At 42.8% G+C, this 20,055-nt stretch overlaps 1 protein-coding gene across 14 annotated transcripts in view; it reads left to right on the top strand.

The window, feature by feature from the left end:
* celf2 (cugbp, Elav-like family member 2) overlaps positions 1-20,055 on the top strand; it is a 244,545-nt gene that overhangs the window by 70,218 nt on the left and 154,272 nt on the right. For 4 of the 14 annotated variants that reach the window (XM_082509971.1, XM_082509970.1, XM_082509965.1 and 1 more), the window contains exon 1: positions 10,396-10,703. The exons of 2 other annotated variants lie outside the window; for them this stretch is intronic. In XM_082509971.1, the coding sequence (XP_082366097.1) occupies positions 10,579-10,703 (125 nt within the window). In that variant the 5' untranslated portion in view covers positions 10,396-10,578. Of the gene's footprint in view, positions 1-10,394; positions 10,888-20,055 lie in introns of those variants that run through there. 8 more of the 14 variants (XM_082509962.1, XM_082509959.1, XM_082509958.1 and 5 more) reach the window with 4 other exon arrangements.

Genomic DNA, 20,055 nt, shown 5'->3' with positions numbered 1-20,055 from the left:
GTGTGCGTGTGCGGCAGATGCGTTATATTCCTCCTTTCTTTTTTTGGAGTGTGTGCGTGTACATCTGTGTGACTGTGTATGAGGTGTGTATGTGTGACGGTTGTTATCAGAATGACACCATCCCACTCCCTCTCTCCTGCAGCCCCAGAGGATCAGTGGAGCTGCACCAGTTTCAAATGAAAATAAATGAGAGGCAGTGACCGCTACTGCCTGGGTCCCGCTTTAATGAGGAAAAGGAGCAGAGAGGGAGGGAGGAGAAGGAGAGGACAGAGGTGGTGGAGGAGGGACGAGAGGATGGGGAGAAGGCAAGGGGAGAAATTGGAAAGTGAGGGTGAGATTGGCCCGAGTTGGCAACGACGGGACCGAGAGAGAGAGAGAGAGAGAGAGAGAGAGAGAGAGAGAAAGAGAGAGAGACGAATGGAAAAGAGAGGAGGGGGTGGTGATGAATGGAGGGCCTCTGTCTGTCACTGATGCGATGGCCAATTACAGTTGGAGCACGCTCCGATGCACTGCAGGTGGAGCGGACACTGTTTTGAGTGGCCAGAGAATATCCCTCCATCCTCCATTTGCATTGAGAGGAGAAATCACTGCACAGTGTACAACTTAGAGCAGCTTTGGGGGGTTTACTTTGTGATTCAATAGAACATTACACCTTTGTGGATCTGGGCTGAACTATACAGGGATTTTTTTTTTTTACCACGCATCTTCAAGGATTATACGCTCCCTTGAGGTATATTTTTCTTTTACTTCCCAAGCATATTAAACCCTTAAAAGAGTAATGAAGCACTGCTTTTTCAGCTTGGGGCTCGTACCAAAGTTGTGTAGTGACATGGTAGTGTGGCCGACACGTCTGGAAGTACAGCCGACACATTTTAATGCACAGAGTACCACTTTAGTGTCTTTTTTTAACATGCAACGTGGTCCGTGGGGTTCAAAAGAAGGCCCACAACATCTGAAAGAGACAATGTAAGGCCGTACACATGGTGCTCTGCTTTTATTCTCACTGTTGTGGGAAGTTTGCACGGTAACACGTGGTTTATTATTATAAAAGGGAGTATTTTTCACCCAGACAATGACAGAAAAAGAGAAGCCAAAAAAGGAAAGCGAAATTAAAAGTGAAAAGTGAAGTGAAAGTGTAAAAATCATAGACGTCAGGTAGAGACATGTATACAACCCACCATCGTACAAAGATTTATTCTTCTGAATCTAGTAAAATCGCATTATGAAGCAGTCGAGCGACTGAGTTTCAACTCAGTTTTATTTATATAACACAGCAAGACTTGTTTCAGCTGCTTTATATCATAAGGAACCCACACTATCACACGATATGATAATAATCAGCACACATTCATACATATACATACATAAAGCTTCAGTAAAACTATAGAAATATATAACACGATCCTATCATTTAGGATATTAACCTCATCCGGATCCTCTAACATTGTCCTTATGGAAAATCAGAATGAACAGGGTGTTCTCAAAATAGGTTAAAATTATTATAACTGTGGAATATTCTAGATAAAAATTAATGGCATGTAATAGTAGCATGTAAACACAACAGTAGTCAAAAGAGTGGAGAGAGGAAGGAATGCTCGCTGCATCATGGGAAGTCCCCCAGCAGCCTGAGCCTATAGCAGAAACTACAGGGTCGTTCAGGGTCACCTGATCCTTAGTGATCCTAAAAAATATAGACATACGCTTCCTGTATTCCTACATGACACTAGCATTTCCTAGCAGTATCCTTCATACACTGGTTTTCGCAGGATTTTTAAATTAAGTCTAAAGGTTGTGTTACATTGTTCAAAGAGCTGCTCGAAACCACATAAAGCTTTAGGTTGGAGATGTAACTTAACCAAATTTCAGAGCTTTTTACTGCCATAGAAACTCAGGTGTAGCATAACTTGATACAGGCCTTTAAAATATCACAGAATTAACCCAAAAAGAGCCATGGGGCTTATTGAGAGTTTGCAGATATGAGGTCAGCAGCGATGCATTTCTACTTCAGCGCGGCTGAGCGTTGTCCATGCCTGTCTAGCAGAAACTATTAAAACTAGCAGACAGCAGCACAGTATACCCGGGAGGCCTCTTCAGGGGCAGAGGACATCAAGTGTGTGTGTGTGTGTGTGTGTGTGTGTGTGTGTGTGTGTGTGTGTGTGTGTGTGTGTGTGTGTGTGTGTGTGCAGAGAGAGAGATACAGACAGACCCACACATGTCATGTCGAGACCACCGGTGCAGACATTAGTGTGTTAGGGTCAGTGAGCAGGTCAGGAGGTATTTGCTCGACAGTGTTGGACTTGATCACGATGTCCTGTAATGCGGAATTTATGTGTGTAGTCTACGTGTACATGTGACTCTAGAGGTCAGAAGCACGTGATGTGATTTTTCCACTTTGAACAACTTAAAAATTGCACTCATCCTTCTCTGCCAAACTAGAACAGACAGTCACTAAAATCTTTACAGTAAATACTTTGGCTCACATGTCTGTCTTGGATCATTGCCCAATTATTCATTTTGCACTTTAGATCTTGCCGATACTTCTTCTAATTTAGACTTTTCCCTCAGTCTCAAAAGAAATCGAGATCTCACGACATGTACACATCCATTACTAAGGGCTGTCGCCACCCATTTTGGTTACCTAGGTGACATTACAGAAAAACATTTAACATAAGGTCCTGGCTGAGGGTAAAATAATTAGTTATGAATAATTAATGAAATTGTTGCTGTGGTGCCAGATGTGTAAATGTGCATAGCTCAGAGGAAAGACTCCAACAAATAGCCACAAGCAACAAACTTCAGCTCCTGTTAACATCTTGTCAAACCCAGATTTCACTGGTGTGGTTCTCCAGCAGCTTGAGTATGTAAACTGTGTCTCTTTGCTGTTTGGAGGTAGCGTCTGGATTTACAGCTAATATGCTATCAACATCAAAGTGCTGATCATTGTTCCCCTTTGCGGCTCACAATGTTATCAGTATAAGTCGTTTTAGTGTGGTTCTTATTATACTAATGTTTGCCAGGAACATCAGTAATCTTGTTACATGAATCTTATAAGAGTAATCTAATGAAGTGAGGGGTTGAGAAAAGCTTAAAAAGCCTGGTTGAGGAATTTACACTACTGTCTCATCCCAGGGCGCAGCGTTCCTCTCTTCTGTCAGACATCAATAGAATAAGTACAAGCTGATTCTTTCGGTGTTTGTACCTTGGCAAACCTGCAGGTTGGAGGTCAAAAGGTTGACCTCGTCACGCGTTCCATTAAGAACTTTGTTCTTCTATTTTCTACAGCTTATCGGGGTCTGTTTGACGGGTGGAGCAGTCTAAGCAGAGATGTTCAGACCTCCCTCTCCTCGACCACCTCCTCCAACTTTTCTGGTGGGACACTGAGGCATTTCTAAGCCTGCTGATCATCTCTCAAGCATGTCCTGGTTTTGTCCCGGGACTTCCTCTCACTTGGATACCTAGGCGGTGTCCAAGAAGAAGCATAGTCAGATGTTCTGACTTTTTACCTTTAGGCACTAATATCTACTTGGGTAGATGTAGGAAATAATGCTTACCTAGTGTTTATAAACCCTTCCTAGTTCTATCAGAGCTTTCATCCTGTTTCCTTTCCACTGTCGCCAAGTGCCTGCTCATAGGGATCGTCTAATTCTTGAGGTGTTCCCTGTATTACCTGAGGTGACTGTTGTTGTGATTTGGCAATGTTAATAAAATTGAAGTAAACTACATTGAATTAATGCCAGCGGGTCTTTTGCAGATTGGCGTGTTTGAAGAATTGGCCTGTTTCACTATTGCCCCATCATAACACCAACGCCAAAGTCCACCGTGTATAAATCTGACATGTCAGCGGATTTGACAGTCTGACTGTATGAAAATGGTTGGGTAGTATTTTCTCATGTCAGCAGTTTGTTTGTGTATGAGCAGAGGTTTTTTAGGGCGGTTCGCTGGATATGACTGGCACTCTGCATCAGCGGTTACAGTACTAGATTAGTACTACTTTATTACCCAAGGACACAAGCTCTGTGGACAGTGCAACTCATATTCAATCCAAATGGAAAGAACAAGAAGACCAAAATGAAACATGCACAAAATTAGCTTCTTTTTAGTCCTCAACACATTTATGTCAATATTAAGAAGTGGTATTAAGCCTCAGCTGTATATTGTTTAATCCCTGAACTGCTGACATTTTCTTCTATTCTTTCTTATGCTAATATTTGCTGCACGTGAATCTTCACATACTGTTTGAATCACCATAATAACCTTCTTTTTTCTTTTTCACAAAGTGTCTTCATACTCAAGCCATCTTTCTTTCTTGGCGCCGCTCGCGTTTTCACATGATGGTATTTGTGAATAGGCCTCTTTATCCTGGAAATGACAATATATGTGACACACCTGACAAAACATGCATATAAAGAGAGTAAAAAGTGAAGGTTGTGCTAAAATGTTAATCTGAATTCTACTCTTGATTCAAGGTAAATAGATGTTTAATAAAAATTTAAAATTGAACAATAAAAAAGCACTGAGCTGAAAACCCCTAGCCCGGTGAGTTTGTGTGTTTTGAGTCAGATTGTGTTTCCAAAACAGGTCAGCGAGCATTCGGGCACTGCAGCCCACTGCAGGTAGAGATGGGATCCACGTTAACTGGAACACGATGTCCTAACCAGAGTCCAGCAAGGGCCAGAAACAAGCTGACAGAGAGGGTGAAGAGAGGGAGAGGTGCAGTGAGTGATGGAGGAGAGGGGAAGGAGACAGATGAAAGCATGAAAATGGAGGAGAGAAGGAGAAGGCGGCTGGAGAAAATATGGGAATGAGATCTGAAGATTGAACAGTGAGTGGCAGCGAGAGCGATGGAGAGAGTGTTAGAAAGAGATGTCTCTACTTTTATTTGGTTTTCAGTCCGCCGTTCTGAGCTTAACAGAATACGAAAGTAGCAGGAGGACTCGGCTGGACTGGGACGCCTGTAATAGCCTTTCATTTAGGAAGCAGTCTATCTGCAAACGCACACACGTGTACAGTGCGGAATAATCACTGATCAAAATGGGGTTTTTTTCCAGCGACGATGAATGGTAGCAGTCAGGGTCTGTCTGGTTTTTGCTCCTCACATGTCCACTTAGGCTCAAACGCAGATGCTTGCTTTTCTGAATTATTCATGAACCCCTCATTAAATATTCACGTGTGAAAAGCCGGTACCATCAACTACCCACAATCCTCTCCTCTTGGGTGAGGTACAAGCAGGAAAGAGAAGACAAGCAGGATGATACTTATACTTATGTACCTATCAGAAAGCAGTTTTATTCTTTTGTTTAATTAGTTTTTTTAGGATCTGCTCTTTTTGGTCCTCCCTCTTTGTTTCTTTCTTCTGTCTTGCCCCGCCTTATCTCCTCCTGTTCTCCTTCGTTCTGGGTGATCAATTCGTATTGCTCGGGCAGCTGAGCCCCCCTGAGCCCGGGGTTAGAGAGATGAAGGCAGGGAAAAGATAGAAATAACTAGACAGAGGGAAGAGGCGAGAAAGACAAAAGTACAGGAGAGCAAGCAAAGGCAGAGCCAGACCTTGCCACAAGCAGGGCCTCTTGGCGAACACAGGACCCTCGGGTGAAGAAATGGAGTGATAGGAGAGGTGATGGCTGAGGGTGGAAAGAGACGAGAACAACAGCGGCGGCAGGGAGAAAATAAGGTAGAACACAATGTGTGAAATGTTCACTGGCTCTGAAGACTGGTCCTGAGTAAATACAGGCTCAAGGATGCTTCTGAAGTCTTTGTTCATGCTTTCACAGCGGCGTGTACACAGGCCTACAGCGATTTTAATCTTCACTTGTAAATAAACCGTAACTATGGAGAAATGACGGGCTCAGTGGTCACGCCCGTGCATCAGTCATCACCGAGCACCAAGAACATGACGAGGGTTTTGAGGTTCTGCACACCGGGGTTCTCTTACATGCTGTGCTGGTTTAATTATGAAAGTTTGCAGCGGTGTGTACTCAGGGGGGTTTGGAACATAGCCGGCACAAGAAACAAGTGTAAACTTTCATGAAATCTCAGTGAAACTTGGCCACGGATCAAAATTTGAAGGTTTGAGGTGTCATTCCCACTGTTCCCACCACCTGTCAAAGCCCAACGGCCTTCATTTTAGCTTTAATCAAAACTTTACTTTCATGCTTTCACAGTTGCAGTCTTACACTTTTACGAAGTCTTTGGAGACTACTTCTTATAAGCTGTTTATCCATATAGTGGGATGGAAATGTTTCCTAGACCTTGTGTTTATTATTAGTGTTTATATGATTTGAAAATGAATCTAAAGCACAATAAACAACATCATTAGTCCTGAAGACAATCCCTCATTGGGTGTCTTCACGATATTGCTGAAGAACCCTGTCCGACATGTTCGTTCAAAATCCTATATGTATGCGTCGGTAGATTGAGATGTGGTGGGGCAAAGGCTGTAACATGTGGTTAACTTAATTTTCACATTTATCAAACCATGCAGTGACCCAAAGAAAGAGATTGCTCCCTTGACGATAGAAATGCTTCGTCAAAGGATAAAGGCGATCACTCAGAGCAGCTTTGTATTGATTTGCAGTGACCCTTCTCTTTAAAGGACCCAAACTATCCTTTTTTTTATAGGTGTACCGAAAACTCCAGATCAGGTGCAGTTTTTTCTTTTGATTTTTTAACGTATTTTTTTTATGTGGGACTGTTAGTTTGATAAAATTAATAAAAGAAGAATTTGGATCCAAGTAGAGCCATAATTCTTACAGTTCAGCTGAGATGGTACCCTCCTTCTCCTCCTTTTAGAGTATGTCATTTTAGCTGCCTTAGTCCGCCCTATACATCTGCAAGCTGCTTTGAAACCCATCTCCACCCCAGCTCCTTGTTTAATCTCACGTCTGGTTAAATAATGTCTTTTTGTTCTTTTTTTTTTTTACCACTAAATATAAATGAATTGAAAATTCAAGTTGCTTTAGACTCCTAAGTGAAATAAAGCCACTGCGTCCCTATTGTAGCTTAATTTGATCCACATGGCCAAAATCTGTAGCAAACCTAACCCAGATACAGATCTATTGGCAGCTCCATGGGCAATATCAGCGTCGCTCTTTCACTGTGATTCTCTTTCACTGGCCTCATGAACATGGCCATTTATCACATGTATTTATTTTATTTTTATTTATTTTTTTATTTATTGTCATTGTCAGAGAACAATGAAATTGCATTTGGGGCTTCCGTACAATGTAATAGGACTATCTCAAGGTCTAGGGGCAACACACGGTCCTTCATTATCAATCTATGCAAGGCTCCATTGTCATGTGGAAGCCATGAGGTCAGGATTTATCCTCTGTAGCCCCCACCATTAACATCAACCTACAGCCAGTTGTGCATGATCATGCTGATAGAGTCATCCCTGTGTTATTGAACAGAAAATGCATAATCTTCCTCTACGTGAAGCCCATTCTTTTCTATCAAAACAGGCTTTTAACACCAAAGTTACGTACTAGTGATTCTGGAAAGGCAGAATATTGTTTCAAATTCACAGCAAACCACTGTGCAGCTATATAAATATGGCTATATTTGCATGTTAAATGCAGAAGCACACAGCTGCATGTTAAAGCAATGCCTCATATCCCCTCCCCCTCCTCTCAGATCCCCCCCTTCTTTTTTCTTTTGCTTACCTATATTCTCCCACATCAGTGCTGAAAGAAAGGCAAGCAGTAATCACAATAAATAACATGTATACAGAATAAAGTATAGACCATGTCCAGAAATGAAATGTACAATATGTACAGAGATAAATATATATATGCAAAAATAAAAGGTGCTAGTCAGGCCAGATCAGGTATTTGCATTGATTAGGGCTATTGCTCTCGTTTAAAAGCTGCCCCTGAGTTTATTTGTCTGTGATACAAAGATTTGTTTATAGTTAGAAACAAATTAGGGGACATGCACTACATTTGAATGTTCAGTTCACTCATTTCAAACCTGATGCATTTTTGCTGCAGCGGCCACGCTGTGAGATGTGTGCGCAGAAGCTTTGGCCAAACACAGACATGCAGTTTCAGCTTTAAGCCGTTTAAAATGTAAGGGTAGTGGCTGCTGTCGTTTTCAGCATGGTTTTCAGTCAGTAATACTGTGTGATGTTGACTGTGACCAAGTCTTTGGGGTAATACAGTCAATCAACTTATGTTGTGTTGAGATGCCTAAATGACATTTTGGGAGACATTTGAATTGGTAGTTTAGTTGTAATGAGCCATGTTTTGGTGTTGTGTGCCCATGTTTCAAGATTTTCTCCTCTGATGTAACAAAGAAATGCAAATAAATTGTAATTTTTTTAGGGGGAACGATAAAGTAGGAGTATGAAATGCAATCAGAAAGTTTAGTGACTCCACCTATAAAAATCACAAACCTTACCTGATTTAAATTTGGCCAGTCACTTGGTTTGCAATAAAAGTGATGTGGTGAATCCAAAATATGGAGGTCTTTCTTCTTCTTGCGAGCCGCCATCTGAAAACGGTGTTTGTGAGCACCAGGTCAGGCCTGAAAATGACAGCCTGCTATGGGAACGCAGCCCATTGTCATGCAGCAGTTCGTTATATAATGTTCAGTACAACCCCTGGTCTGATGAGGGTCGAGTGTGGTGAAACATGCAGAGTCGTCCCCACTCCTGGGGCACTCCAAGCCCTAAGGCACTGATGTAGGATCAGCGTTTCCCATCCACACTGTGACCCGGGTTCTCGCAAGTAAACATGCAAGCTGACCCCCCGAGCACAGCCGCGGGCCAAGTCCCACCCACACCACACACTTACCCTGCTGTATGTGCGCATACTGAGCTTTTTTTTTTCCTCCCATTGACCCAGATACTCATATTCTTCCCCCAGAGAGCCGCCTCTCTCAGTCTAAGAGAGCCTCATTATTTCACTGGAGTGCCTCCCCTCTTTTCTCCATCGGAGGAGGACGGAGGAAGTGGGGCAACCTGGCAGTCGTACCGCGCAGGGGTGCGTTCAGGCCCACACGGGTTCCACGGGGAGGCATGCTGGATCCACACAATTAATGCAGTGTAAAACCGAGTCAGCAAATTTGCAGAAAATTATGAGCAGGTTCATTATTACAAGGCTGTCCCAGAGCGTAACTGCACCTCCAAATATGGTCAACTCATTTGATTCTAAATCAACTAACCGGCCGTTCTTTTATGAAGTTACCACACTGAAGCATGACTGCGCAGCACTCATTAGTAGCTTACTGGAAAGTAAGGATCCACTAAACTGATATTTGGTTTGTTGATAGATTATTGTGGCCTCATGATGCGTGTTCCCTTAATTTAGTCAGACTGAAAACAGGCTCACACTGAAATAACCCAGTGATCTATGCTGGTGTGGGAGTGTTTGTGGTTATTATCTGAGAGATGGTGACATATGATCCATTTGAGTTTTCTTTCTTTTTTTTCTTTTTTCTTTTTTTAAACTCCCCCATATCAATAGCATAAGGTGGAATTTTACAGCTCTGTAAAATAAATGCACAGATGTCCATTTTCCTGAGGAAGACGGTGGAATTACAGCCTTACTGCTACAAAGGAAGCCAATGCATGCTTCCATATATTTTGATTGGCAAGAACGGCCAGTGATTTGGGATTGCGCTACACTAGCCCCCTTTTAGCGCTCCTGCTTTATCAGCAGAGTGGCCATACTGAAATAAAGGAAGCCCCTTTGTTTAGATGTGCAGAATTGCAAAGATGTAGAGAGCATCACACATACTCGCATAAAGCCATTAACAAAATAAATATCTATTCATGATTTCCAGTAACTGGTTTGAGCTTAGGCTAAGCCATCTTTAACCTCTTAACACCCATCAAAATAGAAATAATATTACATTGAATTCTCACCTAAGTGGCATTCCCAAATGAAAATCACAGGAGAGACAGGAGGACAAGTACATGTAAGATTTAAAAGGTGAAACCTTCGAGTTTCTGAAACTATGTTTGTTTAGATCTAAACTAAAGCAGGTCACTGGTGAGCTGGTAGATGCTGAGAGGTTAAGTACATTTCTTCTTGAGGAACAAACATTTATTATTAGTATTATTATTATTTTGTGTCACTAACAAAAGTAATAGAATCTTTAAAAGCATGATGCCACAGAAACACTGGCTAGAAACCACGATTAAGTCCAGTGGAAGATATTTAATGGGTAAATGTTCCGATCATTCTAATATTTGTGCGCGGTTAGCTTTATCTCAGAGGTTAAACTCTGCGTCTTGGCGCCGACTGCGTTTGGAGACTCTCCGAACATAAACGATTGAAGCCGCCTCCTGTTCGGAACATCGTGTGTAGATGTGAAAGGATCCTCGTCTGTGGTGAACGGCGCGCTCTGGTAGCCGAGGAGACCTAATAGTTAAAGATCAGCTGCAACGCTGTGCGCCACGCCTCCACGGCTCGACACTTGGCTCTCCAACAGTCCGTCAGTTGCGCTGTTGCGGAACGGTTTTTCAGACAGGACCGGCGGAAGAAAAGCGGGAGGTAGAGACAGAGAGAGAGAGCGAGAAAGAGAGAGAGGGAAAAAAGCGAATGGGGGGCAGGAAGAGGAGAATGTGACAACTGCTGGATGCGGACAGAGTGTGTGCGGCTGGCTACACTGCCTTTGGGGAGGCCTCGGCTCTTGCACCTGTCCCTCTCCGTCTCCGCGACCAGGCGCAGTTTGGACGAGAGCGACGCTCCTTTATTTATCAGGCAGGGCGCACAGCGGCGGAGGCGCACACACACTCTCTCACACTCTCTCACACACACACACGGACGGTACTGTACGCACACACTCATACACAGGGCAGGAAGGCAACATGACTTCATCCTACAATCTGGATTTTCTGCCCGATATGATGGTGGAGAGCCGCCTGCTCGTTCCCGGGGACAGAATGTGAGTTATTCGGCTCTTCTTCTCGTCCGCCAGTGGCGTGTGGGTGCGTGTGTCCTGAAAAGCAGCTGTCCGATGTGGAAATGTTGCTCTGCTACTTGATGTGTGACCAGAATCGGGGTCAGAATGAAGGCTGGAGCCCGTGTGACTGTATCTGTGTGTTATTGTGTTAGTTATGGCTTGTTGTTATTAATATCCGTCGATAAATTGTGCGGGGATCGCAGGAGCGCCCGCGGCTGTTATCAGCTATAGACAGGATGGTGATGAATGAACGCCATTATGGGAAATTAATGCCACCGCCGTGAATAAACCCCGTCTTTACTAAGCTGTATTATCCGGCGTGTGTCGTCAAATTGTTGTATCCCGTCAGGTCGACTCTGGGAACATTTAGAGCATCGGCTTTTCCATCTCGCTCCGTGGAGCAGAGGAGGGGAAGTTGCTTTGATTTGCGGCAGCCGCCCATCCTCATTTCTTTCCCCGGCTCTCGCCGGGCTGGAAGCGGCGGGGTCGGGACCGTGCGGCGGGCTTCGGGAGCGCACGATGCCGAGACCCATAACGACCGACGGAGTGGATCTGTGGTTGTAATAAAATAAAATAAATAAAATCGCAGGGTGGGAAACACAAGTGTTCTCAGTCACACGAGACTCGATCAACTCCACCACAGGCGGGTTTTTGTTTTGGTTTTTGCGCTCTCATCCCGTGTTTTTCTCCTCACTTTGGACTCTTGGATGAGGGGGGAAACAATCCGAGCGACTGGAAGAGCAGCAGCACCGCGGCTTTTTCAGCACATTCGGGAATGCACGGATGACTTGTGTCCCGTGGTTCAATTGGATTTGTTGTAATTCAGTTAAACTCCGGAATTTGTCGAGCAGGGACAAAGGGAGGGTTTCATCCCGGCATGATGTGTTTTTTTCCACATGCAGCGCATGTCCCACTTATGTCCCCTCAGCTCACGGCGCCTATTTGTTGAAGGCTCGTGTTCTTTCTTCCCCCCCCTCTCCGTCCTCAGGAGAGAAAACGTGCATGCAGGCTGTGCTGTGGCTCTTCTTTTCATTTTCTCATGAAGGTCTTTTTTTCAGTGTGCAGTCAGTGTATGTTCGATTGCTGCTGCACTTAACTTCTGGTGACTCATGGTGTAAAAGCATAGAACAAAAGTAACGAAGTGTGTGTGTGTGTGTGTGTGTGTGTGTGTGTGTGTGTGTGTGTGTGTGTGTGTTGTTGGGGGAGTCATGAAAAAACCTCATAATGCTTCACTTTGAGGACACTAATCTACAAATGTCATAAAACAGCATTACAATAAATACAATAATGCACGTGGAGATTAAGTGTCTTCCATAAAATGCATAATTAATATTGTTGCTATACTAAAGAAACATGTAAATAATAAATGTCATGGATAAGAGACCCTTTATGCATTAGCTTGCAAATTCTGTGTAAGTCATGTTGAAAATTGCCTGTGAAGCAAAGGAAAATGTGTCTGTTCAGTGAAGATTAAATACAGTAATATGAATGTATATTTATACTAATATATATGCATACATAATAGACTAGGGAGAAATATCGGTATTGGCTGATATCAGTCATGTTCATTGACAGCACACAGAAGGATAATATCATGTTATCATTTTTAAGGACCAATTTGATTCTCAAAAAAGGCCAAAGCGGTTACTGCCTGGTTGTCTAAACATCCAAAAATGACCAAATGTTTGCTGTTTTTAAATGAAAGTTACATAAAAGTGGAGCCAACATGGAAGTGGTTTAAAAATTCATTCTTTTTAATAGACAGACAGCAGGAGGCGACTCCTTTTTGTATGGAAGTCTTTGGGAAAACGGCCTTCTTCTCACTCTGTGAGCTTAGCAAACGCTTCCTGGTCAGTGTTTGGCGTCGCTCACTAGTTTTGGCTCGTGTTGAATTGAACATTCAGTCCATTTTCTAAATCGCAGCCAGAAAATGGGTTATCCAGGATATGCTTATTAGCTAAAGGCTTGTCAGTCAAGATCCACCCTTTGCTCATCACTTCCAGGTTTAGTAAAACCACCTCTGGTTAATTAATAGCCACAAAACTAAATATGTCTCATACATTCCAATCAGCACCAGATATGTTAGATTTTAAATATATTTCTCAATCAGTGCAGTGAATCTCTGTTTTTTGCTATATAAACATAGCTATGAAAAAGATGACAGCCTAAACTAGCTGCACGTTATTACAACTACATAAAAAGTGTTGTAATATCATAAATGGGACTCGAAAGTCAGTATACGTTTCCTGAAATAATGAATAATAATGAAATAATTCATTGTAAAGCACATGTAGATATTAGTTTAGCTCTGTTATTGTTGCTTTGTTGTACAATTTGATGTCATTCTGGCCCCCAAAATGTGATAAAAACCACAAAACTTTAAGGCAAAATGACTCTCGTTGAGCTGTTTGTGATGCATCAAATCCCCGATAAAGTGGTCACACATAAACGTTGCTGTTTTTAAGTGTCACTAAACCAAAAGAGACCGGTAACAGTTTCTCTGTATCACTGTAGGAAGCTGTACGCTGTACAATACTCCAAAACTGCATTAATCAAGAATTATTCATCCTCCACAATGATAAAAGGCCAGGGCACACACTTTACCCTGCAGAGTCTCCCTCCATTGAGTCTCTGTGTAGTGTATCACCCAGATGTTATAGTGAAGCGATGGCTTTCTCATTAATCAGTGTCATCGTTGCTGACAGCATGGACCCCGTGTATAACTGGCGGGGGTGGACGAGGAAATCATCGCGCTTCCAGAAAGCCTTCTCCTTCTGATGCGCTTTGCATCGCCAGTTGTGTGTATATCTGCCCCGGAGTGAAGGATTTATGAATAATGTGCATCGCAGGAATTAGACAGGCCTATCTGTGCCCTCTTACCCAGCTGGTAAGGAGGCGGACAGGTTGAACTAGATAGCACTTATGGAGATGACACTTTGTATTTACGTGAACACGCCTCTCGAGCTCACAAGAGGTGCTCTTAGTGATCTTTTCACTTTTTTTTTGTTTGTATCATTGTTTTTTTTAACAGCTCTATTTTTCCAGGAGCAATGTAAAAAAATATTTGCATTCATGTCAGCTCCTTTGCTTCCTCCCACCTGATACACCTTTGAAATTCTTTCACTCTGCTGATTCCTTATGACTGGGATCAGGTCGGGAATTGGCTTCATTCCCTCTTCCTGTTCCCTTCCAGTAGCAGCTCCCTCGTTGATGCTGACAGCCCCTGACAATATCAGACTTGACAAATATTAGCTGACATCATAGCTAATATGGAAAATAAATGGGACTAATGGTCTCCCTCTACTCACTCCTATCCAGCCTGAAAACGCAAATAAGGGGTAAAATGAGAGAATCAGGAAAAATTGTAGTAGACCTGTGCCCTTTTCTTTCCACTCTTACTTTGACTCTGAAGCCTAGACGGTCTCTGCCTGTCCCTGGGAACTATGTGACCTTCTTCACCTCCTTAAGCTGAGTGTTGAATCCCCATCTGGTAGAGAACTGTAACGTTCTTCGGGGTCCGTCACACATCCAGGCTGAGGAGGTTCGGCCTTCAGCAATCATTGTTACACATTAATGATCAACTGTGAAGCAAAAATCTGAGTAAACACGGGATTACTAACTAGAGACTTGAAAACAGCAAATGCTTGCGGGGTGTATGCATAACCCGAATGTATAGCTTCCCACCGAATGTCTTTATGACCCTCCCTCCCACTCATCTCTTCACTTCCCCTTTCTGACCCCCCCGCAGATCATGCAGCTGTGAGGGTTCTGGGACAGACAAGTAGAAAACTTTATGTCAAGATTACACAGAGACCATGCATGCATTTGAGTTTATCCGGTCATAGTGTGCATAGGAAATAGAAATAGGGCTTCAAAATACATTAAGGACAATGGCTATGAGCCCAACAATTGAAATACAATTCTTCAGACACTTTCCTTTAGATTTCATGTAATGACATGCAAAGAAAATATGTTCACAGGGGGATGTGATGAGTTTATGGGAGTGATGGGTGACTGGATTGTGCTGATAAATGATGCATACAGCAACAGGACAGCATGTTGTGTTTTTTTAAAGAGTAGATAACACAGAACGCTTCAGTTTACATAATCGTTAAAATATTAGCAAGCCTGACAGACAAACTGTGACATCTCACTCCATTCTGAAGTCTGAAAGCCTTCCATTGACCTAAAGTCAATTACTTTCCATTCAATGTAAAGTACTGCTTGCCTTCTTTCTTAGTAATTTTCTTTCTTCCTGCACTGCAGACAGGGTGACTGGCTTCACTTAGCAGCCTCGTACCGAGAGAGCTACAACCACACTTCAGACTCGTCCCTCTTTGAAGGCTGAAAAATCTCCAGAGTGCTGTCACTGCTTTCCACCATGTTTTCACTGATTCAGAACAATCCATATTGTTTGCCTGCACGTCTTGAGCTTTGCAACTGGTACCAATGATGCAATCGTGCATGTTTTTCAAATGAGTTGAGCTCGTTTTCTCGGCAATAATTAAAATCTGAAATGTAACTATTAACCGATGTGGAATTTCACCCGGCTTTAAGGGCAGAGACGGGCAGCAGCAAAGTGTTCTCATGAGAAATGCATGTGAGGAGGAGGAGGAGGACAGACCACGAGGTTTTTTGAAGGAAGAATAAGGAGGCGGCCTGTCGAGTGTGCTAGGAAAGCTGTTAGCGCCACTAATGCTTATTTTAATTCATTCTATTTAAATTTGACCATTGCTATGCAGACCTTGATCCAAATGTCACTTAAGAGGAAATTTCAAACCGGTGATCACAAGAAATCCAAAATCAGATATTCCCTTTAGTGCTTCAGCAGGGGGGGGGAAAGGTCACGCTGGAAGTACATTTGCATATTTTGCCAATCAGCATCACTGCATGACAAAAAAAATAGATAAATTATGTTATATTCAGCTGTACCGCTTCCAAAAGGAAGGGTTGTAAAAACGCTGATGCTTGCATGCTTTCCTCAGACTCACAGGAAACAGTCGCCACATTTCAAGGTTTGAAGATGTGCATAAAATGAACCCTCAACAAAAGTGCAAATTATATCCGTATTTATCACAAAACTGGTAATTATTTACCATTTCTGCCTCCAATAACAACCAGAAATTTTGCACAATCTTGGCAGGTCTGACCAGAGTCCTTTCAGGTTAGACCTTTGTCTCTGCTGTCATCGATGTCCATTGCTTCAATTAAATGTGTAGTCCAATGAAAACTCAGCTCTTTACAATTACAGGAAGTAGATTACACCTTCTGGCAAATCGCGGCACATGCAGATGATCAGACTGGTACATCCGACTAATCTCAGATGTGAAATGGCAGCGAAGAGAGATCAGTGGAAGGAGCATGTTGAAAATTGACGTGGGCAGAGTGGGAGAGGTGCACAGAAGAAAAAGTATGAAAGAGGGAGGAGGAGGAGTGATGGTTTGACAGCATACGACTCCCTGGACAGACATTTGGTTGGATTTAAATTGTGTCCTATCAGAAGTGGAGATTAAAAGAAAAAGAGGGGGTAAAAAAAAAAGAAGACAGGTAGCGATGATGGTGGCGATTGTGGCTTTTTCTCTCTCCCAGGCTAAAGAAAGAGGCTTAACATGACACACACAGGCATCCAGTGAGGAAGGATTCATCAGCAGATGATTCTGTTATGACTGTTTTTGTTCATAATGGTGTTATTTTAGCGGGAAACATGTACAGTGTGTGTGATATATGATTTGATGGAGTCGTCTTCACGCATCAGCAGCTGCAGCGTTGTTTTATGTCGTTTTCTCTCAGTGTGTGTGTATGTGTGTTTTTGTAATGTCATAATGATGAATGTCTTTCCTCTGCTGGGGCTCAGGAGCAGTTGTCTGTGGCTGACACCGCTGTGTGTAGGTGGTGATGTATCACGACCGTGTGTCTAAGGTCTCACTGTGGATGTTTGTGTGGATGCGTGAGTGTGTGGTAGAGGTGAGGCTGTGAATGAGCAGGTGTGTCCGTTGTTACATTACGGGGTCAACAAATCGAAAAGTTTATGTGGGCTTAGATTGCCTTTTTTGTTTCTTGCGTGAGTGTGTTGGCTTCCACATCTGTAATGACCCTCTGTCCTGAGTGCAGAGCACATCACACCAGTGTTTATGACACTAAATTTCTCCACTAAAGTTAATTTAGATTCCATCACTTCTTCGGATCCACCAGATTGCTGGTGACAAACTTAGAGTTGAAGTTAAAAGAGTGTGTTAGCCACACATAAAAGAGGAGCATTTTTAGAAACCACAGGTTACTGGCTCTCAAATTTAGTACTGCAGTTCTCCAAATGCTTCACCCTAGGTGGAGGCTGAAAGGTTGAACCCACAACTGAAGTGTGCATCCTCAAAGCTAAACTCCAGGGAAATTCCAATTTTTCACCTTTAACACATCATAATGAACGTTTATTTAGGGCACAAGCACAAAGTAAAGTTCAACACTAGACAACGGAGTGCAATAGCACTGCATAATTTGAAGCCCATTATAATAAATGTTAACGTAACACTGCAGTAAGGTTACTTGGGTACTGAAGAATGCGTGAAGAATGTGTTATTTATCAGTACTTAACTGCTAATTCCTGATTCAGGACTTGTACTACATAATGATTACTTAGATCCAGCTGGGCGAGTCTATAGGCTGTTAATGAATAATCTGTTAATGATAGTCCATAATTATCCATATACTGATCCAACACCCCACTTTCTTCCAGATGAACTTGGCAGCAACACCCAGCAGCACAATACAGTCATCATCATCACTCCAACCTTAGTTATTCTCTTTTGTCCCTTCAAGTAGTGAAATGTCACACAAAGTACTTAGTACTTCCTCCCTGCTGCAAGATTATGTCATTCTTATGGTCCCCTTAAGTAAAGTGAGCTACTTAGTACACCTTAACAAGTCGCCAGTCTATCGCTAACACTCACATTCCTACCTATGGCTAATTAAGAATCACCAGGTAATCTAACCCCACTGACTGCAAGTCTGTGGACTGTGGGAGGAAGTCAGAGAACCCACATAAACACAGGGACATCCACACAGAAAGGCTCCGGCCAGAAGGTGGATTCAAACCTCTTGCTGTGAGGCAACAGTGCTAACCACTTGCCCCAGTCCTGCCCCAGCAGCAGAAGTGATAGTCGTGATTGTCACTGTTAGGTATTGTGGAACGTCTCAGTAGCAACTCGGGCCCTTTTTTACTTGTTCTTTAGAAACTGAGAAAGTTGTTGTGCTTTTTGTCAGAATTTTGTAACTAACGTAAATTAATTTTTTGTTCCTGTTGTGAAGCAGAACACATTTTTGTAGCTGTAAAAGCTATCTGCCATTGAACTGCCTAAGCAAGTGTATTTGTCAGCATTCAGGAAATACAACTCCTGCTTCCAATGCAGTGTGTCAGTAACCTAAAGTCATGACTTAACTTGTTCACTGCTTATGAAATACTTTAAACTTTACTCACACAGTACTTGGTGTTAATTAAGCTGAAGATACAACAGAAAATTTGAGTTTCGAACACAAGTTTCAGTCAGCGTCACAGTTGGTAACTGTAACAAGCCTTTTGAGTTCCTAGCTGGATGATCACTCTGTGTATCTTAGAATATTGAACTATCCCTGCTCAGAAAGTTTGAAAAATTGAAAGTTACAGATGTTAGTGGATCCAAACATAGCAAGGACAAGGAGCAGGATTTGAGCTAATAATCACAGTCGCCATGAGTGACTTTTGATCTTCTACGTCCTAATGAGACCAGACCTCCGAGTGCAACACCTCATTTGAGACTCATACTACATACTGTGCATGTCGTGCTGAAAAAGAAGTAGTGAGGGCCCAGTAGCCGGGCAGATTGTGAAGATGTGGCTCTTGTGATGGATTTATTGTACTAAGTGTTCGCCTTGACTTGCATCTTGCGTAATCTGCATTCGTTACTGAATGTATGCATCAGCTAGCTGATGATCTCCTCGTGATTGTCTCATCCTTCTTTTCCCCACTGTCAGCCATGTTGGCTGCATTTCTCCCTTTTTTTCAGCCAGGAGATCACGCTCGTCTGCTGTTTTTGAGTGTTTGCTTTTCCTTTCCTTTCCGAACATTTTCCCTGATTAATCTAATTCAACACGTCCAGAACGGTTCGATACATTTGAGTGTTTCTGTTTCTCTGCAGTGGCTGCAGCTCATTGGCCTTCTTATTCAAGTCAAGTACACTTTTTTAAAAGCATGTACACAGACTTTACCTTATCAATTGAGCTGTGGAAAGCAGTGTTTTGTGTGTGTGTGCGTGTGTGTGTGTGTGTGTGTGTGTGTGTGTATAAAACAGTCTTCTTGTGTGTATTTGTGTCTGAGTGGTTTTTTTTACTGAAAGGAGAGAATTTCATCACTTGGCCTTGAAACGAATGAAGCATGCACATGTTTTCAGTGCAGCACACACACATTTCCACCCACGTAAATACGCAGAATACACACCACGTGACACACGTACACACACAAACATAGTCCCCACGTTGTTCACATCATGTCCCTGGGCTGTAGTGATGGGCAGAAAAACAACTGAATCCTCAGAGACTAAGAAAACACAATGATGCTCTCCCTTAAACCTTTTGGTTTATGTATATCTGTCCTTCTTCTCTGTCTGTTTCTCTCCTTCCTTCCTCTGCTTCCTTTCTTCTGCTCGTCGTCAATAGTCAGCTATTGCGTTTGTTCTGTGCAGCGGCATTACTCTGCCTTGCCAGAGGGAGAGCTTACCTCATGCATGTCTCAGTAGATTTTTTCTACCCCTTCTTCCCCACATCCCTCGCTTTATCCCTCTTTGGCCTGTATCTTCCTCTCTTTCTCTCTGCACTCCCACTCTTTCCCTCTTTCTCCATTGAAGCGTGCTAAATGCTTTACCTCTGTCAACTCATGAGTCTGAGAGGAGCTCATTATTGTGGAGAAGGAGAGGAATTCGGGATTAGGAGCAACATTCGTGGACCGAGGCTCTTGTTCGGCTAAAAGAGCCATCAGAATTACAGACAGTGGCAGACTTACCTGCGTTAGTTGGCGCTATTATTCGCTAATCACTGGGATTCAGGGTTTTACTGAATTATAACATCCCTTTACCTGCACGAATAAAGTTTGATTTCAAACACAGTAATAGACCACAGTTTTCA

The sequence above is a fragment of the Aulonocara stuartgranti genome (assembly GCF_965226115.1).
Source record: "Aulonocara stuartgranti genome assembly, chromosome: 17".
In the NCBI taxonomy this organism is placed as follows: Eukaryota; Metazoa; Chordata; class Actinopteri; order Cichliformes; family Cichlidae; genus Aulonocara; species Aulonocara stuartgranti.
This window is presented reverse-complemented; position numbering and strand designations above follow the sequence as displayed.